Below are 28,000 nucleotides of genomic sequence, written 5' to 3' on the forward strand. Positions count from 1 at the left end.
TCCCGCGATATTTGGCGCACCGGCTCCGGCCGGAAGCTTATGGTGGCGGCCGGCTCTCGCGAGACTTGCCATCAGTCAGAGCGCGGGGGCCGGCCGTGAGGAGCGCTAGAGTTGCCAGTGAGGAACATGTCGGAGTCCGAGCTGGGCAGAAAGTGGGACCGGTGCATGGCCGACACGGTCGTGAAGCTAGGTGAGCTCATCTGCCTCTGGTAGGCCCTGGGCTGGAGCCGAGCGGCCCGCGCGCGGACGGGAAGCCGTAGGGGTCAAGCCGCGGCCTGCTGCCGTCCGGACGGCGGGGCGCGCTGAGCTGCGGGGCGCTGACAGGTGACGACTGTCAAGCGGGGCGGCGAGGGCGGCGAGGACGACGGGCCGAAGGGCGCGGGGGTTTCCGAGGTGGCTGGAGGTGCAGGCCCGGGGAAGCAGCGGCGCTCCAGGAGTGGGAAGGCGTGCGGGACGCGCCGGGAAACTCTGTCACTCCATGTCCCATGTCCCCCGGGTTGGGCGAGCAGCCGGCCGGAGCGCACACGGCTCCCCAGCCGGGAGCAAGCGGCCTTCGGAAGAAGGTCATAGAAGAAGGCGTTTAACCGCCTCTGCCGGGCCGTGCTGGCAATTGCGGTCGTGCCGGGCCTCATTGATCCGAACCCGCCTCGGGTCTGCAGTTGGAGCCGGGGGTTATTCTCCGGAAGAATGGCCGCAGACAGTCAGATCGCGGCCACCGCCGGCCCCCATGGTAGTCCAGGTTGTCTCTTTGGACACGCGTCCTGTGACGACACACTTTGTGAGGTCACGGGGTCGGGGAAGGAGGATGAGGGGGGGGGGGGCGTCCCATATAACAGTGATGGTGATGCAGATGTTAGGCGCGCTGCTCGCTAGGGCAGCTCGGAAATGACCTGTCGCGTCGTGAGTTGGAGCTCGGTGAAGGAGCTTGCCTGAAATCGCGTTGGTGATAATGTGGCATAGTTGAGAATATCCCCCCCCCCCCGCCCCAGGATTTCTTCCTTGGGGTTCTCAGGCTCTCTGCTAATCCTCGTCCACTCCATCTTTCTCTTGTTGATTGTCTGCAGCTATAGGTGTGTAGGCCAGAGATCGATGATGAGTGGCTATGATAAGTGGCTTCCCTCCCTCAGTAGCTCCTTGCCCTATTTATTGATGGAGACAGTGCCTCACTATGGAGACCTGGCTGGCCAGGAAAACTGTGTCGGCCAAGTTAGCCCTGAACTCAGACACACTCTGGATTTAAAGGTGTGCACCACTACACAGGACTCTCACAGGAAATGGAGCACATCAGTTTGCCTAAACTGGCTGCCCATTGAGCTTTGATCGGCCTTCTCCCCCTCCCCAGCATTTTTTCGTGGGTGCTGAGGATTTGAGCTCAAGTCTTTATGCTTTTAAGGCCAAGGGCTCTATCCGCTGAGCTGTCTCCCCAGTTCCTCCGACTCTTTCTTCTTTACTAACATTTATTGTTGAAACTTAGATTCCCCCCCCCCCCCCGTTTTTGAAACTGGTACTCACTGGTACTCCTGCATAGTCTTGAACCGACAGATCTGCCAGCCTCTGCCTCACGAGTGAAGCGAGTGAAGGTGTGTGCTGTCACACATAGGTTCATATTTTATACTTCTTGCATGGAAATTATTTACGAGAATTTAGGATTATATCCTTAGATGAATATTATCAGGAAAGAATGAAATGAGCTCAGGGGAAGTAGATATGTTTTCTGTCTTTGTTGTTTTTGTTTTTGTTTTTTTTCCACCGTTTCCTAAGCCCCAGAAGACTGAGTGTAGACATCATTCAGGATGAATTAACACATGATGAATTGATTCATTACTTTTTGACTCCCAGATTCAGCCAAGAACATGAGGAGCAAGTTGGCTAACATTCCCGAGCCTGTGTTTCTCCGTTTAAATAATAACTATTGTTAACTTAGAGAGGTTCAGATGATTAAATAGGCTGGCTTGCTATTAGAAATGGATTGTTCTGGAATTGGCCAAAGATATTGCTATACTTAATGTGTATGGATGACTTGGCTGCATGTATGTCTGCACATCATGTACGTATCTGCTGCTGGAAGAGATCAGAAGAGGGTGTTGGATTGGCTAGAGCTGAACTTGGGATAGATGTGGAATTGAGACTTGAACCTGGGTCCTCTGCAAGAGCAACTAATGCCCTTGAGCACTTAGCTCTCTCTAGTCCTAGTCCAAAATATTGTTTTTAATGGTTTGCAATTTGAAAAAGGATTTAACATTTATATGCCAACATAGTCCCTAAACAGTGTGGAGTTCAGAGCTTTCTTCAGAGTCCGCAGAGGTGTGACTTAGGCCCTGCTCCCCCCACCCCCACCCCCAACCCTACCCCCACTAGTTCTTCTGCTTTTGTTATGGTCTCCTCCTCAAACTTTAGAGATTAACCTAAAAAAATAAGAAAAGTAGAGGAGCCAGGCATGCTGCTATGCTCTTGATCCCAGCACAAGAGCTGAGGCAGGTGGGTCTCTTCCAGTTACATAGATCTCAAAACCAAACAGCTGCTTCCACAGAAACTTAAGTAGGAAGATAAGTAAAATCCTAGCACTGTGGCTGCCAGTATATATATTCAGGAGACTGTGGGATGTAATGGCGATGCCAGTGGACATCTCAGGTAGTATTAGCCTCTTCGGTGAGGTTGGCGGAGGCAGGCACAATCAGGATGATGAAGTGAGGCTAGACTGGGTGTGAGAGCAGCGTCAGAGGACATTGAGTGCAGGAGTGGCTGCTAGAGAGCCTTGGAATTGACTGGAGGGTGCAGAGCCCTTCAGTGAAAGACCTTTTACAATGACTTGCGTTTGGGTAATGTTTTAATTTTTGTTTGTTTGTTTGTTTGAGATAGGGTTTCTTTGTATAGCCCTGGCTCTCCTGGAGCTCACTCTGTAGACCGGGCTGGTCTCGAACTCAGATCTGCCTGTCTCTGCCTCCCAAGTGCTGGGATTAAAGGCGTGCGCCACCACTGCCTGGCCAGTATTTTAATTAAAATAAAAAAAAATTGAGACTGTTCTCCAACATGAAGTGTGGTAGGGGTTGACCTAGATACTGATCTTTCTTACCCTCCCCTTTACTCTTCCTCAGCCTCCTCAGTACTACTGGGTCCTCTGGATGTCGGTAAAACATGAACGGATATTTTTAAGACACATGAGATGTTTCTTAAGCTAGCCATTTTTCTGTGTAGTGTTTCTTTTTTTTTTTTTTTTTTTTTTTTTTTGGTTTTTGGAGACAGGGTTTCTCTGTATAGCCCTGGCTGTCCTGGAACTCACTTTGTAGACCAGGCTGGCCTCGAACTCAGAAATCCGCCTGCCTCTGCCTCCCGAGTGCTGGGATTAAAGGCGTGCGCCACCACGCCCGGCTTCTGTGTAGTGTTTCTTCTGTGTACTCAGGGTGATGTCTCTCATCTGTCTTCATTTCTTAGAAGGATAGCACCAAGGTTGGAATTTTCCTTCATGGTAATTTTTTTTAGATTTAAATAGTGTGTGTGTGTGTGTGTGTCTATTTCCATTGTGTGCATGTGGAAGTCAGTGGGACAACTGGTAGCAGTGAGTTATCTTTTTCACGGTGTGGGTTCTGGGAATCTACTCATGTCACCAGACTTGGCAGCAAGCAAGCAAGCATATTTACCCACTGAGCCATCTCCCTGGTCCAGTGAGTGATAAAGTGTGATCAGAAAATGGCGGTAAAACAGAAGAGGTGCAGGACAGAGGAAGCACCAAGATAGAATTGGCTGCACATCCCAGAGTACACCAGCCCACAGCGTGAGGACAGGCCATGATTTTGTCAGTTCTTTGAGAGAGGGTTTCTCTTCTCTCTATAGCCCAGGCTATCCTAGAACTTACTTTGTAGACCAGGCTGGCCTCAAACTCAGAGATCCACTTGCTTCTGCTAAGATTAAAGGTGTGCACTACTACAGCCTGGCTGGTTTTGGTCATTTCTAATGCTTGGATTTGAATATGATCCAATAACAGTTGAGAAAAGGGGTTCAGGTTTGAGGGAGTAGCAGAGTTTAGGCTCTGAGTGGTTTGACCCACAGGCAACGGGCTAGAGAAAGCAGAGCACAAGGAGAGAAGGAGGCTGAGCAGGTTGCACGTGATGGTCCTGAGAGGATGAAGAACACTGCTCTTCTGCAGCTGTTCCTTCCCGTTCCCTAGGCAGCAGTGTGCACGGCTCTTTGACCCTCCCTGCTGTCTGCTTTCCTGGCACTTCAGAATGGAGATGGAGGCTCAGGGAGTGACAGCTCTCCCGGAGATGTGCTGGAAGAGGAAAGGGTTACTGCTGTTTCAGTTCTGTTTGATGATGGTTTTGCTCTGGCTGTGCAGACTGCAGAGAAGCTGTGGGACCAGACAGCCCCACTGTGAGTCCCTCTCAGTGCTGGGCATGGAATCCAGGGCTTTGCATTCTACCTCTTCGCTGTACCCTCAGTCTCAAGAGGACTTTTTTTTTTTTAACTACTGTACTTTTAAAAAGTGCCCTTCAGGGTGGAGATGGGCTCAGCAGTTAAGAGCACTTCCTGCTCTCTCAGAGAACCTGCATTGGTTCCCAGCACCTCCATTACAGCTCACAACCGCCTTTAACTCTGCTCCAAGAGGCTGACGCCCTCTTCTGACCATCTTACTGCCCTGGCAAGCCCAAACCAACTGATGCAGAGCCAATTTTGTAGCTCCACCTCACCCCACATCTTCTAAAAAACGATAGATTTTTGTGTTTGTGTGTATGACTGCCTGTATGGAGCACTGATTGTGGATGTCCACAGAAATCAGAAGATGGTGTTGAGTCCCCTGGAGCTAGAGTTTCAGGTGGTTGTAAGAACAGCAAGCACTCCTAACTACTTACTGAGCCATCTCTCCAGCCCCCAATACCTATTAAAATAAATATTTATGTTGTTGCAGTTAGTGTTGAAGAATAGATAATTTATAAGATCGTCTGACCCAGTTCCCTGACTTTGGATAGGAGATACCAAGAGACAGACATACCAGGTCCTTTCTCATCTCCTCTTCCAGCCCTTACTTTTTCCTTTTGTCCCCCACTTTGTATTCTTGAGGACCAAACTCAGGCCCTAGAGCATGCTCTCCATGGCAGACTGTGGCCCTCCCTCACATTTTTACCCATCTCCTTTGTTATGTTCATCCATAAATTTGACAATGTCTGTGTGACAATCTCCTAAGACAGTTGGTACTTAGGTGTTCGTTAGTACCCTCTTTCCTGAGGCTGCAGTCATTTTCCCTCGGAGTCGGGGTTGCCATCTGACATTTGCAGTTTGCTTCAGAACTTGATTATCCATCCTCTTTGGAATGTCAGTCTCTGCAGAAAGGGACTGTCCTGTTCACTCTGGATCCCTCCCAACCCCTGGTTTGAGGGAGGGACATGGTAATTGTCAAGAATAAGACACGTATTGCTAAGCCGGGCGTGGTGGCGCACGCCTTTAATCCCAGCACTCGGGAGGCAGAGGCAGGCGGATTTCTGAGTTCGAGGCCAGCCTGGTCTACAAAGTGAGTGCCAGGACAGCCAGGGTTACACAGAGAAAGCCTGTCTCGAAAAACCAAAAAAAAAAAAAAAAAAAAAAAAAAAAAAAAGACACGTATTGCTGAGAATTTTGGAGCCTATATTCTCTGCCCATATCTGAGACCCATATCTGAGTATGTTCATTAACTGAGTCAAATAGCATTTAAATTAAAAAGCCAAGTATATTTTGTGTCAGTTTTGCTACTTTACATATGTGGTCAAGTGTCTTTGAACTCTTGGGGGCTTTTTTGTTTGTTTTAGTCTTTTTGTTTGTTTTGAGTTTTTTGAGACAGGGTTTCTCTGTGTAATGGTCCTGGCTGTCCTGGAACTCACTCTGTAGACCAGACTGCCCTTGACTCAGAGATCTGCCTGCTTATGTCATGTACCACCACCGCTTCCCAGTAGGACTTTTTTTTAAACCAACTTTTATTTCCTTGTTGGACATGAGTTATGGTCAAGAGATCTTACCATTAAAGTAGTATTAAAGCCTGAAAGGCAAAGGCAGGAGGATTGCCCCAAGTTCAAGTCCAGTCTGGACTACAGAGTGATTTCCAAGCTGGCCAAGGCTACATGGCAAAACCTTATCTCAAACAAACAAACAATAAAAAGTGGTATAATTACTGTCTGGGAGTGGCCGGGGAGTGCAGGGAGCACAGTGGTGTTTAACAAGCAGAGCTGGTGGTGCTTTAAGGGTAGTGCCCGAGCCTTATTGCAGGAAATTAAAAAGGAGTGAAAAATATTACATTTTATGAATGGCATGTTCCATTAGTTTTATGTGAGTGCGTCATTAATGGTTTTTGCTGATTTTATGGATTTATTTTTAAGTTTTATCAGGTTTATGGGTTGCTCTGGTTTTCTCCCCACTTAGTTCCGGGGCTGTGCAACTTGCTTTCCTTTTATGTGCGGCATAGTTTATCCTGTGCACACCCATGAATGTGACAGAGTGTGAAAAGACACACAGGTGTTTAGATTTTAGTTTCTGAGACAGAGTTTCTCTGTATAGCCCTGGCTGTTCTGGAACTCACTGTGTAGACCAGGCCGGCTTCATCACAGACATTGCCTGGTCTGCCTCTCTGGTACTGGGATCAAAGGCGTTCACCAGCACTTAGGTCTGTTGGGGCATAGAAGGTAGAGTGCCCAGGGTTGGAGGAGGCCTGGTTGTCCTGGTCTCTGCAGAGCTGGTGCTCTCAGCCCCTCTTAACCACTCTGGGCTGCATGGGAGATTATTCATATTCTCTCTCTCTCTCTCTCTCTCTCTCTCTCTCTCTCTCTCGTGTGTGTGTGTGTGTGTGTGTGTGTGTGTGTGTGTGTGTTGGTGTGTATTCAAGTGTATGTGGAGGCGAGATGGAAGGATGGACATATAAGACTACATACCTGGCAGACTACAGAATGAGACTGTCTCAAAAATAGAGTATACTTTCCCAGATATACTAGCAATTGTCATAAGCTGGTTGGTGGGTGCACACATAATGAGGGTCTGGGAAAAGGGGGTAACATTCAAGCTCTAGCTTGAGAATATACATGTAGACTTTTAGAAGGTACATTTGGAGGACTGTGTTCCAGTTCCAGTTCCCAGAAATTGCCCTGTGTCCTAGAGGAGAGAAAATCTAAGCCAGGCGGTGGTGGCACATACCTTTAATTCCAACACTTAGGAGGCAGAGGCAGGACAGTCTCGGAGTTTGAGGCTAGCCTGATGTACATAGTTCCAGGACTACACAGAGAAACCCTGTCTTGGTGAGATGGGGTGGGCTATCTCCTAGGAGTGGGTGGCAGCTGGAGCTGCACTTAGCACATAGCCCTCCTCAGCTGCCTAAGCCCATATTGCAGCTACCATTTCTTAAAGCAGGGGGCGTGGGGAGCATGTTAAAGAACTCAGGTGGGGAGGGGTCAGAATTGAGGTAAAACAAAACGGTAGAAGGGAGGAGGTCACTGATGGGTGTCTTTACACCTACTAAGAAGTTTGGATCTCATTTTAAAGACCCCCCTCTCAGAACCCCCACCCCTAGAATCTTGCTGTTGTAGCCTACACACACTGCTGTTCTGTTCGTACTACGTTTCTTTTTTGTTGTTGTTGGTGGTGGTTTTTAAAGATTTCTTTTCTCCCCCTCCTCCTTTTTCCCCCCCCTTTTGAAGAGAGCATTCCCTCTGGCTGTTCTGGAATTGGCTTTGTAGACCAGGACTGGCCCTGAATTCACAGAGATCCACCTGCCTCTGCCTCCTGAGTGCTGGAATTAAAAGGCTGCACCACCATGCCCAGCTTAAAAGATTTCTTTGAATTATTTTTAAGCCCCGTGTAGTGGCACATGTCATGAAAACATTGTGTCTGGACATGGGTATGTATGCATGAGGGCAAGTGCCCTGGGAGTCCAGAGGCAGCAGGTGGAGTTATAGGCAGTTGTGAACATACAACATGAACGTTAGGAGTCAAACTTGGGTCTGCTACAAAAACAGAGCAGTTCTGAACCATCTATCTGGCGTGAGAGAGCATGTGTGCATGTGTGCATTTTCTCATGTCTGTAGAAACTCTCTTGTGATGGTTTCGAGTGAACTTGAAATGTAGAAATAGATTTTGTTATCATTCTAATACTAACTTCCAGGAAGCAGTCTATCTTTAAAGAACTGCTTTGTTGCTGGTCATAGGTGGCACACACACTCTTTTAATCTCAGTACAAAATTGTACAGTCAGCCTCAGTCTCATTTCAGGATATAGCTGTCCCATTTGGATCCCCCAGCCCCAGCAGCTACTAATCTATGCTATTTCAGACATTGTGCATAATGAAAATATTAAATATATACCTTGTGGCATAGGGTGTGGCGTGTGCCTGTTATCTCAACAGTCAAATAGCACAAGTTAGATGATTGCTTGGAGTTCGAGGCCAGTCTAAGCCACAGTGTAAGACTCTTTAAAACAAAACACACTGGGTGTTGGTTGGCGCATGCCTTTAATCCCAGCACTTTGGAGGCAGAGGCAGGCAGATTTCTGAGTTCGAGGCCAGCCTGGTCTACACAGAGAAACCCTGTCTCAAAAACCAAACCAAAACACGACACATGTGGTCTGTGGTGACTGGGCCAGTTCATTAATTCAATTTTCTTGCTCTTTTAATGATTTATTACTTTTAAGTGGGGGGCGGGAGGGGAGGGGAGGGGAGGGGAGAGGAGAGGAGAGGAGAGGAGAGGAGAGGAGAGAAGGGGTGAATATGCAGGTGCCCACAGAGGCCTAAGATTCCTGGAGCTGGAGTTACAGGTGATGGCGAGCAGCCTGGTGTGGGTGCTCATTGGATCCTATATGAGAGCAGCACCTACTTTAATCACTGAGCCAATTCTCCAAGCCAGCTTAATATATTCACAGATCATCCATGTTGTAGTATGTGCCAGCATGTCATTTTGGGTTACTAAATGATATGTAACCCAAGTGGGACAGCTCATCCATTCACTTAACTAGTTTATGCTGTGTTGAGAGAATGCTGCAAACTCAGCATGCACATAGAGAGCAGAAGGTGGCTTTTGGGAGCTGGTTCGCCTTCCACCTTGTTCTGAGGCAGTCTCTCTTGTTTTTACCACTCAACTGTGTAAGCCAGACTTCTGGTCTGCCAACTTCTGAGCGATTCTCCTGTCTCTGTATTCCCTCTTGCCAAAGGACTGCTAGTTTGATACCATGGCCAGTTTGATACCATGGCCAGTCATCGAATTGGAACTTCGGTCCCCAGACTTGAGCAGCAAGTGCTTTTTACTCACAGAGCTGTCCCCCAGAATCCTGCTGATACTTCTGACTCTTGTGAATAATGCTGCTATTGTTACGTGACAAGGTGAAGTGGAAATGCCAGGTGATGTAGATGCACATGTTGTTTTGCTGATAAAGGCTCCTGTGGTGTTTTGCTAAGGTAAGGCCTGTGGGAGAACATGTGATATTTGGAGAAAGTATAAATAGGACTCAATTGACAGTGACAGCATCTTGCATAGCTAGCCTTGCAGCACTTCTTTGGTCTGGAGTCTTCACTGATCTTCACTTAGTTGAGAGAGATGTCAGAGAACTTCTCCTGCTGTTGTCCCAGTTGGCTCTGGTCACTCCTGCTGACTCCTGTTGATTTGGTGGGGGCCTGGCTGTTTCTGCTGGATCATCCAACCGCTGTGATTTGTGTGTGTTATCCTGACTGTACTAAACTGGAGTGCTAGTATCTTGACAACTGGAAATTAAAATTGCCCCAGAGTGATCATTCTAAACAGGCCCAATCCCCTTGTCATTTTTACCATCTTTTCTCCCCTACTTTTAGACAGTGGGCTAGAAGGGGAGTCAAAGTGTATAAGAATTCTTATTAAAAGTAGGGTTTTTTGTTTTTGTTTTTTTGAAATCTAAGCCTACAAGGTTTATTCATTTCTCTTGGGTATGTGCCTAGGATGGATGGAACTGTTGAATTGTATAACAGCTTAGAGTTGAAGAAGTTCATTAACTGTTGGCCCTTAAGAGGGACAGAATTTCAGATATCAGAAAAATCACTCAAGTACATGAGAATAAATTGGTAGGAGGTGGGTCCAAAAGGAAAGTGGGACGTGGGTTATTGTGTCATGGTAAAAATTCCACTAAGGTGAGAGGATGAGGCGAATGGCAGAATTTAGCAGGAGCCCAAGGACAGCAAGCTGACCCAAGATGGTGGTGGCATGCTGAACTTGTATGTGGTTGATGGCTTGTGGCCTTGTGGCATGGCTGAGTGGGTTCCTGGTTCTCTGCAGCTCAGTCAGGAGAGGGGGAAGTTGCCCAGTATCTTGTTCATGAAAACAGGATACTCCGTGACTTAGCCTGCTTCCCACTTAGCCAGGAGAGCAGTAAGCAATCAAGTCTGGTTAGATTAATTGTTTAAAGCTGTTTACTAAACGTTTCACTGAAAGATCTTTGAATGAAGTCATGGAAAAGAAAAGCCGGTTTGTGTTTTTTCTTAAAGTACCAGTCCATCTAATGGGTTCGAGTTCCACAGCCTTGGTGGCTCACCAGAGACTGCCTTTTGGTACTCCACATTTGCAAGCTGACGCCTGGCTCTTCAGGGACCACTATCGGTCAGGCTAAACTATATACTTGAAAGACTCTTGGTTCTGTCTAGTTGAGGTTTCAAGTTAATCTATGTTAACTGTTGAATTAGTAGTCATGTTTTGTTTGCTGTGGTTTTTCAAAACAATGTGAGCAAACTTTTTTTCCTGTTTGTAGCAGCGGTGTAAATAACTGACATTGTGATCTTGCTGGAGAAGAATGTCCTGCAGGCATTACAGAATAATGTAATTAGGTGATATATGGAACTTGGAAACATTTAAATTTTGTTCTGCTGTGGTTTTATACTTTCCTGAAATGTGATCTGAAACAGCTTTATTAGTAAATATGCTGAATTGCTTTCTTTGGCAAGTGCATTTCAGGATTGAGTCCAAGTAAAAATTTAAATATTTACTTATAGAAGTTGTTTGGTGTGGTAATATTTTTACTGCGGCGGCTATTGGAGCCTGTCTGAGTCCAAGGGAGGGAAGAAGCAGCAGCTAACATTACAGAATGTCCCATCTTGCCATGTCGGGTACTCGGACACGTTACCTGTTGTGTTTGTTTGATTTGTTTTTCTTAATGAGTAATTCATTAGAGAAATTGATAATACTTTCGTCTTTGAAAAGTAGTCCTGTAGCTGTAACTAGCCCGTGTGTCCATTCTGGCCTCTAGCTCACAGACATTTTCCTGCCTCAGTTTTGTTGTTGTTTGTTTGTCTAGCAAGAGGAATACTGTTTAAAGCTTGCATGGAAATTAAAAGGCTGACTTGTTGGTTTGGTTTTTGGTGCTATGATAGTGCAGGCAGAATCTGCTCTATTGCTGATCTACACTTCCTGATTGTAACATCCTCACGAGGGGCTGGAGAGATGGTTCAGTGGTTAAGGGCCCTGGTTACTCTTACAGGAGATCTAGATTTGATTCCCAGCTCCCACATTGAGGGTTCACAGCCATTTATAACTTCAGTTACAGGGGCCCAATGCCTTCCTCTGACTTCATTGGGCACCAGGGATGCATGTGGTAAACATACTTGTAGGCAAAACACTCATACATACAAAATAAATAAAAAATTAAAGTTAAGAAAAATCTGTGCAAAATTATAAGCACTACAAGTTCACAAAGAGGATTTTTGTTGTTGCTTTGTTTCTAGACAGTTTCACTGTAGTCCAGGCTGGCCTTGAACTTGGAATGATCTTCCCAGCACTGACCCCCAAGTACTGATAGTACAGATGTTAGCAAAAACTTTTTAAAAACAAGAACAGAGCCAGGGACTTACATTACCCTACTTAAGTACAAAGCAGGGCAGCATTGGAGGAAGGATATACACATAGAATAGTACGGAGTCCAAAATAGGTCCAAGAATGTGTGGCCAGTTCATTTTTGACAAACACAATTTAATGGGGAGAAGAAAATCTTTTCAACAAACTACAGGAACAGCTGTGTCCACACAGAGACAGAGTGGAGCAGATCTGAGTGTAAAAGCTGCAGCCGCAAAACCTTCAGAAGGAAGCAGACCAGAGAGTGTCTGCCTGGGCTGGAGAAGCCCTAGCACAGAAACAGCAGTGCCTACAGAGGAGACACATTGGGTCTGCTCACACTGGAAAACTGATTTCTGAAAGACTCCATTGGGATTTTTTTGGTGTTGTTTTTATTTCTGTTTTTCAAAACAGGGTTTCTCTGTGTAGCCCTGGCTGTCCTAAAACTCGATCTGTAGACCAGGCTGGCCTTGAACTCAGAGATCTACCTGCCTCTCAACAAGTATTAAAGGTGTGCACCACAAACACCCAGTTTTGATTCTTTTTTAATGTTGGGGACTCTTAGCAGTGCATATAGCTGACGGAGGACTTGTTTGCAGCACACGGGGCTCTGAATCATAAGAACTATGGTAGGGTGTTTGAAAGGGAGTTTTACCACAGTAACTAAGTACAGGAAAGGACAGCTCCATCTGCACTCACAGTGGGAACTTGAGGTAAGATTATGAGGTATCCTGAAAAGCCATTAAGATGGCCAAGCTTTCCGAGTCAGACAGTCGTATCACTGAGCTATGGAGCAGGATATGACGCTGTATACCATGGGGAATGTGAGCAGGTGGGATTCCTTTGCCCTGGAGTCTGCTTCTTCCATAGTGGTGTAGCTAAGAAGAATGGGAACATGGCCACGCGGGCATTACATGAATGTTCCTGAACCCAAACTAGGAGCAACTCAGATGCCTACCTGCTGTTGTGTAGTGAACCAACAGCTGTGAACGCGCCTTACACCGAGAAACTCACAGTGGGAAGGAACTCACTGCTGATGTCTGTGATAGTTCCAGTTATATATAAAATCCTAGAAAAGATAGTCTAATGTAATGAAAGGAAGTAGGTGGATGATTTCAGGAGGCTAAGGGGAGAGGGAGGAATGGACCATAGAGAGTACAAGTGATGGTGGTATTTGCTGATCTCAGTGCTGGCCCCACAGGCATGTACAGATACAGGAACTTTTAAAGTTTGACACTTTTGCCCATGCATCCATGTGTACATGCCATGGCTTGTGTGTAGAGGTCAGAGGCAGGGTGGCATGGTGAATTGTATAAAGTTGTGAAGTCTTTCCATGTCTCTTCCTTTTAGTAGGAGAGGAAAAGTGGTTCATAGTTGAGTTTGGGAGAAGTTGGCCCCCAGTGCTTGCTTTAGTGTTGGCGTCTAACCTAACTACGTCAGAACGCCTAGGCTTGTCTGTTGGTTTTGCAGTGTGCTGACATAATGGTGGACACGTTTCTTTTCATAGTGCTTTGGCAAGCTTTTGTGAGTTCAAATAAATGCTTCTGTCTCCTCTTCCTCTCCCTCTCCTCTTCTTCCTCCTCTTCTTCCATTGTTGTCAGAACCTGCACAAATATGCCACTCAGACTTCGTTCTTGATAGGTTTGAACCTGAAGCAGGTGATTGACCTCTATCCTTAACCATCCTTGGGAAGGTTTGTCCTAGAAAATGGCCAGCTTCTTGTCATCGTACAGATGACAGTCTAAATATCAGAATAAATGCCATCAACTTTAGTTTTTCACAAAGAAAATGTATTCTAAGTACAATTTCAAATTTTAGATCTGCTTATAACGTCTATGTGAGAGTATTTTCCCGTTCACTTAGTCTATGAAAACTAAGTTCTTGGATTCTTTGTTGGTGAGGCTTGTAGTGCTGCGCAGCTAAGGGTGGCAGAGCTCTGCTGGAGGACAGGCTGCTGCTGCTGCTATCTCAACTTACAGTCTGGCAGAAGCTCCCAGAAGCCCTGAAATTCATTCAGATCCATCCAGCACTTTTGCAATCACCTCTGTGTGTATTAAGTTAAAAAAGATTGATTCATGCCAAAAGTATCTGTCCTGGAGCTCGAGAAGGCGGCTCTGTGGTTAAAAGCATGCACTGCTCTTACAGAAGACCGCTCTTACAGAAGGTCAGCTGAGCAGTGTGGGCCACGCCTTTAATCCCAGCACTCAGGAGTTCCAGGCCAACCTGGTCTACAAAGTGAGTTCCAGGACAGACAGGGATACACAGAAACCCCACCTCAAAAAACCAAACCAACCAACCAAACCCAGAGGACTCAAGTACAGTTCCTAGACAGAGCCCAGGTCAGGCACTTATAACCATAGATAGCTCCAGGGGATCTGTTGCCCTCTTCTAGCTATTGAGGCACATACACTCATACAGGTGAATGTGTGCAAATATCCACACACAAGACATTTTAAAAATACATATTTATTTTAAGAAAACATTTGTGGGGCTGGAGAGATGACTCAGCAGTTACGAGTATTGACTGCCCTTCCAGAGGTCCTGAGTTCAAATCCCAGCAACCACATGGTGGCTCACAACCATCTGTAATGGGATCTTATGCCCTCTTCTGGTGTGTCTGAAGACAGCTACAGTGTACTCATATAAATAAAATAAATAAATCTTAAAAAAAAATTGTTCTTTTCCCATCTCCATTAATCTTTGTCCAGGAGGCTTTCCGCTGCATCCTTCTCTCTGGATCTCTTAGCTAAACATTGGCATCAAGCACAGCCACTCTGGATCCTAAGAAGTTCCTGAGTGCTACCAAAGGCTGCCTTTGCCTTCCTCATATTGCCTGCCTGTGGCAGCAGGCTCCAGGTTTGCCTAGCCTGGAGTGCTGGGATAGGAGAGGACAGACAAAGTGCAAACTGCAGTGCAGAGAAGGGAGGCTGAAGACTGCACCTCGGGGCTGCATGCGGCACAGGGCGGGGGGGGGGACTTTACCCAGCTGCTCAGGCCCTGAGCTCCACAAGAGGTACCTCAAAACAAATCTGACACTATGGAGAGACTCTGAAGTCTGCATCATGTCTCCTGCTGTAGGCTCCCCTCAGTGCTGTCTCCTCCTCTAGGACACTTTTGACTCTGCCCTCATTCTGCCAGCCAGCTGCATACAGTGCACATCTGATGGGCTTGGCTGCTTCCCCCTTGGTGAGCCCTTTACTGCTCCATTGCTCAGCCGGCATCGGCCATGAGGCCTTGGCTGTGGGTTAGTGTGAGATGAAGGCCGGTTGGCTTTATCTCTTCCCTCAGCTCTATAACATATAGCAGCAGGGAGCTAATGATAGCCAACTCTCACCCCTTTCCTTTCCTTTCCTTTCCTTTCCTTTCCTTTCCTTTCCTTTCCTTTCCTTTCCTTTCCTTTCCTTTCCTTCTGCTATTGTGCCTTACACTTCTACTTTCTGGTCATTACCTAGCCCAACCCCAAGTGCACTTATGTGGAGATGTCATTTCCCACAGCTTTGAACAGCACACATTAGGCATTCCCTTTGTGTAATTAAGGAAATGCCTGCATTACTGGCCTGAATGCATCGGAAAGGAGTTAGTCTCTTGTACTGAGTCTAGTTTAATTATAATGGTTAAAGACTTGCTAGTTTACCCACGTGTTGCTGAGGGCAAGAATTAAGCCTTGTTGTGATGCAGTTTCCCTTCTCTGAATTGGGGCTTCTATAGAAGTTTATGTAAAGATTAAGTGAGGAAACCCAGGAGCACGAGCCCTACCTACTGAGGGCTTTTCCCTCTGCTGCTGTGCAGTTCTTGAGCACGGTGTAGATGTTAAGATCTTTTTAAACTTGTATTTGTGTGTGCGTGTGTGTGTGTGGGGGGGGGGGGTTCTGCCTGTTTTATATGCATACCACATGTGTGCAGTGCTTGAAGAGGCCAGAAGAGGGCATTAGTTAGATCCCTCTGGGCCTGGAGTTACAGATGATTGTGAGCTGCCATGCAGGTGCTGGTTATGGAGCCCAGGTGTCTGGAAGAGCAGCCAGTTACTCTCAACTGCTGAACCATCTCTCCAGCCCAGCGTAGATGCTTTGAAAACTTGGTCACATTTAAGGAAATTCCCCACCCTTCTTCCATCAGTTGTTAGGTAGTATACTTCTGTCTGGAATTATCTCTTGCCCTCCAGGGTGTCCCGCACAGCTCTCAGATGAACCAGAGTTCAGCTTCAGTCATGTTACTCCATTCCTCCTCTAGGACTGTCTGTGCCGAGAACTGTTTCTGTAGAGTGGCTTGTATTCCCCTCCAGAGTTTCATCCGCCCTCCTGGGTGTGTGCAGTCACACAGCCTGGGTGTGTGTGCTTAAGTGAGCCACCGACCCCTCTGAGTTGTTCCTGTCTTCCTGTAAGATGGGTTCATAGTAAAGCTTGCAAGGTGCTTACCACGCTGATGTTAGGACCAAGGCACAGCCGTGACCATGAGAGAGCATTTGATGTGTTTCTGTTTGTTATTTACCTCAGCCTCCCTTTAATAACCAATCTTTGAGCTGCTTCTTATTTTCCCACATAGTGTTTCCACACAGGAATGAGTTAACTGTCAGTAAAATGTCTACAGCTGTGTTTCTCACATGTCTTCCTGAGGGCTGTGCAGCTTTCTGTTGAAGTGCACTCGAGCTATAGGTGCTACTTTTAAAGCCCTTCTGAGTGCTTGCTCCCATAATCATGTCCACACTAGCCCTCCATGCCTCTCTGCACCCTGCTCTGCCTTTCCTGATCAGAACCCTCATGATTGACATTCACCCAGAAAATCCCTGAAGACACGCCAGCAACTTCCCATGAACAGTCGCCTCCTCAGTCTTTTTCCTGCCGAGCCCAAGCGAGGCTGAGTCCCAAGAAGCTGACCCACAGCCTCAGCCACCAGTGTTTGGTCTTTGGTCTGGCACTGGTATCTTTTCTTGGCTATTCCATAGGACTTGGCATAACCTGGGACACTTGGGACAGCCTGTCTTCACCTTGGGATTAAGTAAGCACCATACAGAGCTGACGTACAACTGGATTATTTTCTATCATAAATTGGGCTTAGAGCATCTTTCATAAATGAGGAATGTTTCTTGGAAATGTGTTTCTATTGGAGGTCAGTCCCAAGTGTTCTTTTCTATAAAAGCACACTCTTGTTTGTTCTATGGTAACACATGCTTTTTGACTGTGTGATATCACCGATAGAAACATGACTGACAGGAAAACATGCCTGTTATACATAGGTCAATTTGGCTTAGTCCATCCTAGTGTGTAAATACAGTTTTATTAAACCAGACCATTCCAGGGAAATCTTCATTATATTTTAAAGCAAAATTATCTAGTTGCAACAAATCTGAAGGGATTCTTTGTTAAAGACAAGAAGAATTGGGTGTGGTGATGTACATTTTATAATCCCAGATTTTGAGGGTTCAAGGCCAGCCTGAGTGACATAACAAGGTTGTGTACGCATGAGCGCGCACAGACACACTCCAGATGTGTTCATACAAATGAAACATAGACAGTTGCTCTGAGTAGGAAAGAATAGATTTTGAGCTCACCTGATGACCGTGAACACGTGAGCCAGTGACTGTACTGTAAGAGGATTAACTAGTATGTTCTACCGTGACAACACCAGAGCTTAGTACTTGTTACTGAGCTCTTCGCTGTCGGTCCTAGAGCCAGCAGCGCTGCAGTAAGCAACCCTCCAGGGCAGATTGTTTTCCCTGGGGCTGGGCCTGGTAAGTGATTGATATAAAGTTGGGGATTACCTTGAGGCCCGCTGGCAGGAGAGTGGTCCTCCAGTGTTTACTGGTCTCTTCTGTCAGACACTGGTGGGCACACAGTTAAGAACTGGGGTTTCTGAGCCTTTCACATTTTATAATAAGCAGCTGAGTGGTGCAAGCTGTACTAAACTTAGTGGAGATGCTTTCCAGTTTCATTTTTTAGATACAGATTAAGTTTTAGCCCTGATAACTTGCTGGTTCCAGTTTTATGAATAGTGAATCCTTTTTTAAAATGTTAAATGTACACTAGGGTGTGAGGTCTTAGAAAATAGTCATTTAAGAAGTTTTTTTGTGAGACTGGACAGTGGTGGCACATACCTGTAATCCAGTACACAGGAGGCAGAGGCATGCTGATCTCTGAGTTCCAGGCCAGCCTGGTCTACAGAGTGAGTACCAAGATAGCCAGGGCTACACAGAGAAACCCTATCTTGACACCCTACCCCCAACAAAAACCAAACAAACAAACAAAAAGCTTTTTTGTTGTTGGTTAATAAAAAGAACCTGTGATAGGTTCCTCCCCACCATATGACCTCCCCCCAAGATGATTCTGCTCTGTTGTACCACCTGGCCTTAAACACCTGGGTCCCCTTGGTCCCTCAGCCTCAGAAGTAGCTGGGACTGTAGACCTGCGACCCAGTGGTTTTGTTTGTTTGTTTGTTTTAAAGATTTGTTTATTATATGTAAGTACACTGTAGCTGTCTTCAGACACTCCAGAAGAGGGCGTCAGATCCCATTATGGATGGTTGTGAGCCACCATGTGGTTGCTGGGATTTGAACTCAAGACCTCTGGAAGAGCAGTCAGTGCTCTCAACCTCTGAGCCATCTCTCCAGCCCCCCCCCAGTGGTTTTTAATAAACATTAAAAAATTGTTTATTACATTTGTTCACTCTACTTTATATGAATGTATATTCGTACACCACATGTGTGCTTGGTGCCTGCAGAAGTCAGAAGAGGGCATTGGACCCCCTAGAACTAGAGTTATGAATGGTGGCAAGCCACCATGTGAGTGCTGGGAATCATATATGGGTCCTCTGCAAGAGCAGCCAGTGCTCAACTGCTCAGCCATCTCTCCAGGCTCCCCCAACCAGTGATTTTTTTTTTTTTTTTTAATGTCCTACAGGGAATCTCTGTATGACTTTTTGTTCTTTCTCTGGGACAGCTCCTCCCTCATTGGAAGTGTGATGCAGTTTCAGCCTCTGAAGAGTGGGCTACACAGGGTCATGCTTTGCTCTAGCTTGTTCTGCAGAGCCTGATGGTGACAGCAATCAGCTTATGGAGCCTCTTGGGGATTCCTGCAGGTTGGGTTTTCTTTCATCTACAGTAACGTGGACTTTGTGCCTAATCTGTAGCCTGGGAGCAGATTCTGTGTCTGAATGTTTCACCCCGTGATTGCCCTGTGTTACAGCGTACACTCAGTACCTTTAAAGTTACTTAAAAGCATGCATTTAGGCACAAGATAAATCCATACTATACGTGTAGTTGTTAGAAATTGCATTCTCTGTGTCAGGGGCTAGAGAGATGGCTCAGTGGCTAAGAGCACTTAACTGCTCTTGCAAAGGACCTGGGTTCTGTTCCTTAGCACCCACATATGGTCGTTCGTCATGTGTAAGTAACTAACTCCTTCTCCTGACCTCCATGGATACCAGGCACACTCTTGGTGCATGTACATAAATGAAGGCAAGACACCCATATTCACAAAATAAATCATAAAATCTTCATGTTAAAAAGCCAAACAGTGTCAGAGGAGCCAGCAAGTGCTTAGCTGGTAAAGCGTGTGTCACACACACACACACACACACACACACACACACGCACACACACACACACACACAGATGGAATAATAGCAATTTAAAAACCAGTGCCAAGGCAAGGGGCTGGAGAGATGGCTCAGCAGTTAAGAGCACTGACTGCTCTTCCAGAGGTCCTGAGTTCAATTCCCAGCAACCACACGGTGGCTCACAACCATCTGTAATGGGATTCGATGCCCTCTTCTGGTGTGTCTGAAGACAGCTACAGTGTACTCATAAAATAGATAAGTGAGTAAATAGATAAATAATTAACCAAATGACCAGCTAAGGAACTGCTCCACTCCCAAAAAAAAGTTTCTTTGCCGATTACTGACACTGTCTAGGGCAGCAAGTGTGCACCAGCTTGCATGGTTCGAATAATTTGAAATAATGTCTTTGGAAGGATTTATGCCAATTCTTTTTCCTCTCTAAAAGAAATGGCTGCAGAAAACATGGGCTCTGGGCTTAATGTCAGTCTTGTGTTGTTTCCCCCTTGTCCCCCTCTCCCTGATGACTGGTCTTTGCTGTGCGTGTGGAGATGTGTGCCGATAAGCCGCACTCTGAACCTGAGGGTTCTTTGTCATTTCAGACAGCATGGGCTTTTGAGAGCACCAAGCTGGGAGACAAAGTTATATAAACTGCATTGTAGTTAAATATTTGCTTTCAGGGGAGGGGAAAAATGCTTTGTACTTTTCCCTTTGGCTTTTCTTCCAGCAGAGCTTGTCATGCAACAACAAGAAGTGGCCAAAGGCAGAGAAGGCGCTTCTCTCTGTGTGCTGCTTTGTTTTTATTGTAAGGCAAACCTTTCCTGTCTTATTGTTCTAAAGTTAAACCTGGCCTAGAGGTGCCAGGCTTGAGTGGAAGCAGCTGCAGAGTCCCCAGGCCAGGTGGGACTGTCTTTGAAGCAGCATGCTGCCTTTTCAAAGAGAAGGAGCGAGCGAGCGAGGGCTTGACTCCGGGGAGCTCAGCATTCCAGCGTTGGCATCTCTGGCTGCAAGGGTGCTAGCTATTACAGGTGAAGCGGATAGGAACCCTTTTCTTGTACAGAGTAGTCCTGTTTGAGTCTCAGTAATCCAGAGATGGAGGGTGGAGTCTCGGTTAGGAATTAAAAATGTAGCAGCCCCAGTCTAATTAATGTTCCTTGAGAACTGGATTTGGCTGGGGCTTTGAGCTCAGTTATACTTTCAGATAAATACAGTTGGCAGGAGCTAGCTAGCTTGGTTGGTAAATTGAACTCTTGATGGCCCGTTCTTGGTTGGTGTGGGCGTGGCTCATCTTTTGATTGAGTGATGCTGATAGCTGTGGGCTCAAGCATCACTTGTAGTCTGCTGCTAGGAAGCAGCTAGCATCAGAGAGCTTGCTTTCTTTGGGAAAAATGTAAGAGCAGACCTGTAGTGAAAGGGATCAGAAGCACGTCACATTAGTTTCCTCTGGGCTTTTGACTCCTTTGGCAAAACCTTGCCTCCAGCTGGAGACCCGCAAAGGCCCTAGCTGTAGCCTACCTGCTTTCACTGACGTGCCTTTGTGAGCCAGTCCAAAACCTTTGCCCCATGCTCTAGGACCAATGTGCTGCTTCCTACTCACTCTGCAGCTGCAAGGGGTGAAGCAAGTTTGCTTGAAACCAAACCTCCTGCCATTTTGTAAGCCAAGCAAGCAGTGGCAGAGTCCAGGGCTTAGTGTAGCGATGGCAGTGGTGTCTAGCCTCTGAAGTTCTACAGTCCTGCCAGGTAGGCTAGTCTGTGTGATATATGTGGTAGTGTTAGTCAGGGAAGAAACCTGAGCAAGCCCTCCTTGTTACTAGCCTGGCTGCCTAGTGCTCTGGGCTGGTGCACCGAGAACATGGCTCATGTTGTAATTGCATCTTCACTCCTAGACGTCGGGACACTCCAGTTCCCCATAGAAGGTAGTGTTGGTGGGTTGAAAGCAGAGGAGAATCCTCTTTCTGGATGTCCTGGGGACAGTGGCATAATGAGACTGGCAGAATTGGGCCCACTGGACTACTTTATAAGTGATAGGTTGTTTTGGCAAGTTATTTTCTACATCTGGAAAACTAGGGCATACTACCATAGAAGTTTTAGTTTTTGAGGCAGGGTCTCATGTAGCTCAGGCTTGCTTTGAGCTTGCTATGTAAGTAAGGATGGCCTTGAACTCCTTCCGGTCCTCTTGCCTCCTTTTCCCATGAATTGGGATTATAGGAGTGTACTAGCATGCCTGAAAATGTTTGAGATAAAAAGAATTTTCTTGGGCTGAGAAATGGCTCAGTGGTTAAGAGCACTGGCTGTTCCTCCTGGTAGAATGACAGTGAAGGTAGGGTTGCTTGTTCAGGTTCAATTCTCAGCACCCACATGGCCTCTTAAAACCATCTGTAACTTCAGGAAACCATCTGGAAAGAGGCTCCAACAGCCTCTTCTGGCCTCCATGTTCAAAAGGCATGTACAAGGTTTATAAACATAACTACAGGCAAAATACTCATACCGTAAAATAAAATGAAGACTTCCTTGGAAAGGAGGTCCTGGGTATTCATGATTGAATTAACACTCAATGTTAATTTGCTTTCATTTTCACTTTGCCAACCTCAGTTGACTACTTACCAAACCAACTTTGGCAAACTATTTCCCCAAGAATTTTTAACGTGAAAATTGGGGCAGCATAACTGATTTTTTTTTAGATACTGAATTTTAAATTTGGTACCAAACTAGATCATAGCACAGGCTCTGTTGGACAGGGCCATGTTTTATTTCGTTAAACTTTACATGGCATTGGCTGGCCATGTATCCTGTGCGTGTCAGCTGTGCGTGCATTCACAGAAGCGCATCCTTGGTGAGCTTGCTGTTTCATCACGCTTTGAACTCAGGCCTAAACAGGGCAGGTCAGCACACAGCAGCAAGTCATGGCCACGTGCTCCAGCTCATCACTTATATACTGAATGTTCTGGTGGCTCTGACACAGTGGCAAGACTCTGTGTCCAAAGCCATCAGAACATAACAGCATTGTGACAACACAGGTAATATGTCTAGCATGTGCGCTTGCTCTCGGCAAGTGTGACCCCTGGACTGTCCCAGAGACAGACATCATGGGCATGGCCTTCTCAGACTACACTTGGGGTTTGTTGTGGTTGAGTTAGTTTCTCAAGACAGGGTCTCTCTGTGTAACCCTGACTGTTGTGGAACTCTTTTTGTAGACTCGGCTGGCCCCAAACTCTGAGTTCTGCCCGCTTCTGACTTCTAAGTACTGGGGTTAAAATGTGGGCCATTACCAACTGACTAGACCACACTTCAGACATCAACAGTAAATTACCTTAGCTCGTCTTATCTTGGTGGTTTTTAGTTGTTTGTGTCTTGGTAGAAAACAGGCTTATTGCGTATACTATAAGTAAAGTCAGTGTGGCTGGGAGTGACATGAATGCAGCACACAAGCTCGCCGTGCAGCTCTGGCTCCAACTCACTATGTAGACCAGACTAGTCTGAGCTCACAGAGATCCTCCTACCTCTGTTGGGGTTTCAGGCATGGCCACCATTCCTGGAAAACTTTTTATTCTTTTGTAGTTGCATTTAGCTTGAAATATAAACATATTTTATGGTGTTTCTTTTATATTTATATTCTGTAATCTTTTCTATTTTTAATTTTTCTTTTTTACATTAAAAATTTTTTTTCTAAAATTTGGCCCCACCACCCCCACTCCCACATATACACATGCAGTGTCCTAGGCCTGCATTTATTCCTGGGGTCAGAATCATTCATAGCACCTTCTTCCAGCTCCACGTCGCACCTCGCTTGAAGGCGAGCTGCAGTAAAGCACGCAGAACTGTCCCCTCCTGCCATGACAGTCCCTGCAGGGCACCTGGACAGCCTGCTTGAGGCGACCTCTTCAGAACCAGCCTGGAGCTTTGTTTTGTTTTGTTTTGTTTTGCTTTCCACTTTTCTCTCCAGGTTTGTTGGTGGCAGGGAATGCACATTCCTCTCTCGTAACAAAACCCTCTTGGTGTGGGGTCCTGTTTAACTCTGTACAGAGCTTGTCGAGTCTTCAAAGTATCTGCTAGGCCCTTCATTGGGAATACTCTGGGCTTTTCCTTCTGCACTTGCCTTTCTCTGGTCTCTCTCTCCACTGCTGGTTCCTGTTTCAACCCCAGGAAATTTGTGGTCCTACCACACATGTAGTCTGTCATTGACCACATGTTAGGTACTTGTCTGTCTATGAAAGAAACACATCATGGTCATGTATGTGATAGACTGATGGAAAAACCTGCTGAGCGGGGTGGTACATGTCTTTAACCCAGCAGAGGAAGCAGAAGCCGACCATGTATGTCTACATAGAGATTCCAGGCGAGTCAGGACTACATAGTGAGACCCTGTTTCCACTCCCCTCCCCACAAAAAAAATGCTAATAATCTTCCTGGGACCAGGGGAATGATTCAGTTGGTAAAGTGCCTGCCATTCAGCCATAAGAACTGTACCTCAATTTTAAGAACCTACATTAAAAAGAAATAAAAGCCCAGCTCTGGAGGTGTGCTTGTATCCCAGCAGGGAGAGGTGATTTTGGGTGAATCCCTTGAGCTCTCTAGTAGCTAAGCTCTAGGCCAGTAAGAGGCCATCTCTTAAAAAACAAAACGTTGCTGGTTCTTGAAGAACACCACCTGAGGTAGTTCTCTGGTTCCACACATGAGTGCAAGCACACACACATACACACCAAAAGAATAAGTATATTAATAAACAAACCATTTTGTGTGATAGCATATATACTTTCTTAACTAACGCCATCTAGGTGGCATGAGTGACAAGAGAGTTTCAGGGTCAGAACTACACCCCTCCCTTGCTCACACTGTTTTCATGAACAGAAACGTTAGCCCGCTTGAGGAATACTCTGAGGTGTTGTATTGCACTACCTAGAGAATTGGCTCCCTCCCCCTCCCCTGTGATGTCTCTATGTATGTATGTATGTATGTATGTATGTATGTATGTATGTGATATTCTGGGTACTGAGCATAGGGCCTTGTGTGAGGTAGGTTCTGTACCACCAAGCCATATCCCTAGCCCAGTAAGAAGAAACTTAGAATCCCAGCAGCACAAAGCTGGGTGTGTGGGCACACCTATCATCCTAGCACTTGAGAGGCTGAGGCCATGCTGGACTCCAAAGGGGTGCTGCTTCACAAAGCAAAACAGCAACAACAACTTAGATTTTGGCACTACAAGTTTTTAGCAGTTGAGAACCAGTGCTTTATGTGGCTTACTCATAAGAAGGTTGGACCAAGACTGCTGGGTCATGGAGCAGACACACAGAACATCAGAATAATCTGGGCCAGGTATGGTAGTACAGCCTGTAATCCCAGTAGGGCTAGGTAAGAGGACTGAGGATTGGAGGACATCCTGGGCTACAGAGTCAGACTATGTCTCAAAACCAAAACAGAGCATCAGATGAACTGAGCATGTTGGTCTGCGGGTCTGAAAAGGAAAACAACCAGAGCTTGGCTCTAGCAGAGAAGTAAATTCATGTAGGTTGATGTACAAGTGAGGATCATGTCAGGAGATAGCCTGGGGTAGTCCCTTATACAGTGAGGCTGTAGACATTTTTCATGCACTTGATGGGAACACACATAGCTAGCGCCAGCATTGATCACACCAACAGTTATTAAGGTGGACTTCAGTTCACACACACATGTGTTGTGTCCTTTTCTCTCTTAAAAGAAAACTAAATAACAGTGTAAGCTATGTGTGGCTAAGCAGAAGTTCTTTTTTTTTTTTTTTTTTTTTTTTTTTTAAAGATTTATTTATTATATGTAAGTACACTGTTGCTGTCTTCAAACACTCCAGAAGAGGGAGTCAGATCTCGTTAAAGATGGTTGTGAGCCACCATGTGGTTGCTGGGATTTGAACTCAGGACCTTTGGAAGAGCAGTCGGGTGCTCTTACCCTCTGTGCCATCTCACCAGCCCTAAGCAGAAGTTCTAATGTTGGCATTCAAACTAGGGTTTTATAAATTCTGACTCAATTTATCCTAAAACCAGAGCTTTTTCCAAGCTGAGGTCAGAGTGAGGCATGAACATGGCTGGGGATGCAGCTCCATGCTGAGCCCTTGCCTGTCATGTGTGAGGGCTCAGGGGAGGATCCTCAGCTGGGCGAGAAGCGCTTCTCCCTCTCTCGACACTGACTTGTGTGATAGTGCAGCCTTTGGCCTTTTGCAATCGTTCTCTAGATCATTTCTTCCACTCAAAAAGTGCTCCGTGTCACCTTGAGAACCACCGTGACAAGGCGGGTGACTCAGTGAGCCCCTGTGAAGGAGGAGGCTGCTGGTCCGAGGTGCAGAGATAATCTAGAGCAGCACCTTAGGCTCTCCATCCACACCCCAAGACAAATGACAGGGAATCAAGTTTCTCATTTCCTCTGTGAGCAGCGAGACAGAAGGCATCTGCAGTATCCCTGACAGTAAGAAAGGTTAGCGACCCAGACCACAGACTTCCAAGTCATTCTGTCTGTGATGTTCATGTGGGAGAGATCTGTTAACAGGTTCAGCCTTGTTAGGGGCTCACTGGCACTGCACTCTGACTAACACTGTTTTCCATTTTCGCAGGTACTGGGTTTGGATTAGGAATTGTTTTCTCCCTCACCTTCTTTAAGAGTAAGTGACTTTGACTGCCAACCTGTCCACCTTAGAATGAGCTAGATGGAGAGTGTGGATGAAGTCTGCGTGAGTTGGACATCTCCAGTGTTCCCTGGAGGCAGTGAGTCAGGGTTGTCTGGTGTCTTAAGCATGACATCCTTTCAAAAGCCTCCATTTCATGCTGGCCAGGCTGCATGGCCACATATTTCTAAAGTGACCTGGAGATAGAGCTTGCTGGTAGTAAAGGCAAGTGGGCCAGAGGCGCCCCTGCTTCTTCCCCAGAGTCTGAGCAGTGGACAACAGGATCCCCTTCTTGGGAAAACTTGAAATTTGAGTACTGACTAAAAGCCAAACAGGTCACCTTGACCTCAGTTCATGAAGAACTGACAATGACTGGAACTAGAGGGATGTAGACTTGTGTGAGGGAGCCCCATGGTGTTCTGTGAGTAACCAAAGTTGGTGAGTATTAGTGACATTAATAATAAACAATTCAGGCAACTGACCAATAGATGTTCCTCTGACGAGGCTAAGACTATATAGTTCAGTGTACAAATGACAGACTGGGCTATTTGCATCAAATGTAGCAGCCCAGGCACCTAATAAATGTGCTGGATTACAGTGTTGTCTGCTGGCCCATCACATGTTAGCAATATAATGTCTGCTGGGCACACATCTGGGGCGGAGGATTTATCTGCTCTTAACAGTTCCCTATTGGGATTTTTTGTTTTCTGCTCATAGGAAGAATGTGGCCATTAGCCTTTGGTTCTGGCGTGGGATTGGGGATGGCCTACTCCAACTGTCAGCATGACTTTCAGGCTCCATATCTTCTACATGGAAAATACGTCAAAGTAAGTACAAAATCCATGTCTTTCCCTTCACAGAATTCTCTAAAATTTTACTAGTTTTATTGTTTGTGTTTATTTTATGAGTTTTGCATGTATGTCTGTGTACCATGTGTATGCTGGTACCCACGGAGGCCAAAAAAAGTGTATGAGATCCCCTGGGACTGGAGTTATAGATGCTTATGAGCCACCATGTGGGTGTTGCACCAGAGTCCTCCGTAAGAGCGTTCAGTGCTTCTGCCTGATGTCAGCAAGGGGCCGACTGCTGCACCAGCCTGGTGGCAGGCTGCTCCACTGCTCGTCTTCTGCACCCTCCTGGCAGCAAGGAGCAGGCAGAGCCTTGGGTCTTTCCATTGTTCCAGCTGAGCTGTGCTGGATGATGGGTCCGCAGTGATTTGCATATGAGATGGTTAATGGCTGGGAGGGACTGTGGAAAAAGTTACAGTTCCTACAGCTTTGCACATGCGGCTCTAAAATGGTCTTGTAACTTCATTTGGTCTTGAGTCTGTGCCTGGATGTTGTCATCCTTCTCTCTGCCCAGGAACCAAATCCCATTGGAGGCTTGTGTGGGATGGCGATATTGTGATAACTGCTGGGCACGCAATGGCCAGGTCCTGTATACCTCCCTGGGGACTTTCTTCATAGTCTTCTTCCTCCCTTCTCAGTGGATTGTGGGAGAGGTGCTGTGTCTTCACTCAGCAGAGGGCAAGAGTTGTCCAGAGTGAGGAGCTGCCAGTGACCAGAGTTAGCAGCTGTTGTCTCAGCTGTGCTTGGCACTCACCTGTGACCCCCTGGGTCAGCTCTCACTGTCCATGGCTGCCCCTTCTGGTCTTCTCCCTCGCAGGCTGGGGACTCTGCTTGTGAGGCAGATGGAAACAGAAAATTTGCAGATGGGACCATTGGTCCTGGGGTTGCTTGAGGCTGCAGCAGGTGGTGTCAGAGCATCGCTGTCTGTTCTAACCAATGTCCTTGCTTCCTAGGAGCAGTGACTTATGCTGAGAACATCCCAGCGGGAGGAAAGAGAAACCATGTTTATTCCTCAGGAATACTGAAGTGCCCGGAGTGCGCTGACATCCTGTGATGGTGCCATCAGCAACGCTTTCAACTCCAGCCACTGTTTGTGTTTGAAACCAAGTCTGTTGCTTTTGTATTATCTCTTTGGAAATTGTAAGGAGGTCTTAAATAAATTAAAAACGGGAAGCCCAATGCAAGCA

General features: G+C 46.4%; 1 protein-coding gene across 1 annotated transcript; it reads left to right on the top strand.

The window, feature by feature from the left end:
- On the top strand, window positions 1-27,997 carry Micos10 (mitochondrial contact site and cristae organizing system subunit 10). Its single transcript, XM_021159928.3, is given in 4 exon segments — window positions 1-190; window positions 25,915-25,962; window positions 26,683-26,792; window positions 27,767-27,997. Coding segments are annotated over 4 exon segments (294 nt in total). The 5' UTR covers window positions 1-126; the 3' UTR covers window positions 27,839-27,997.
- Window positions 27,998-28,000: the final 3 nt, after the last annotated feature.

This window comes from Mus caroli, unplaced genomic scaffold, assembly GCF_978045245.1.
Source record: "Mus caroli unplaced genomic scaffold, Mus_caroli_1 scaffold_6, whole genome shotgun sequence".
NCBI classification, from domain to species: domain Eukaryota; kingdom Metazoa; phylum Chordata; class Mammalia; order Rodentia; family Muridae; genus Mus; species Mus caroli.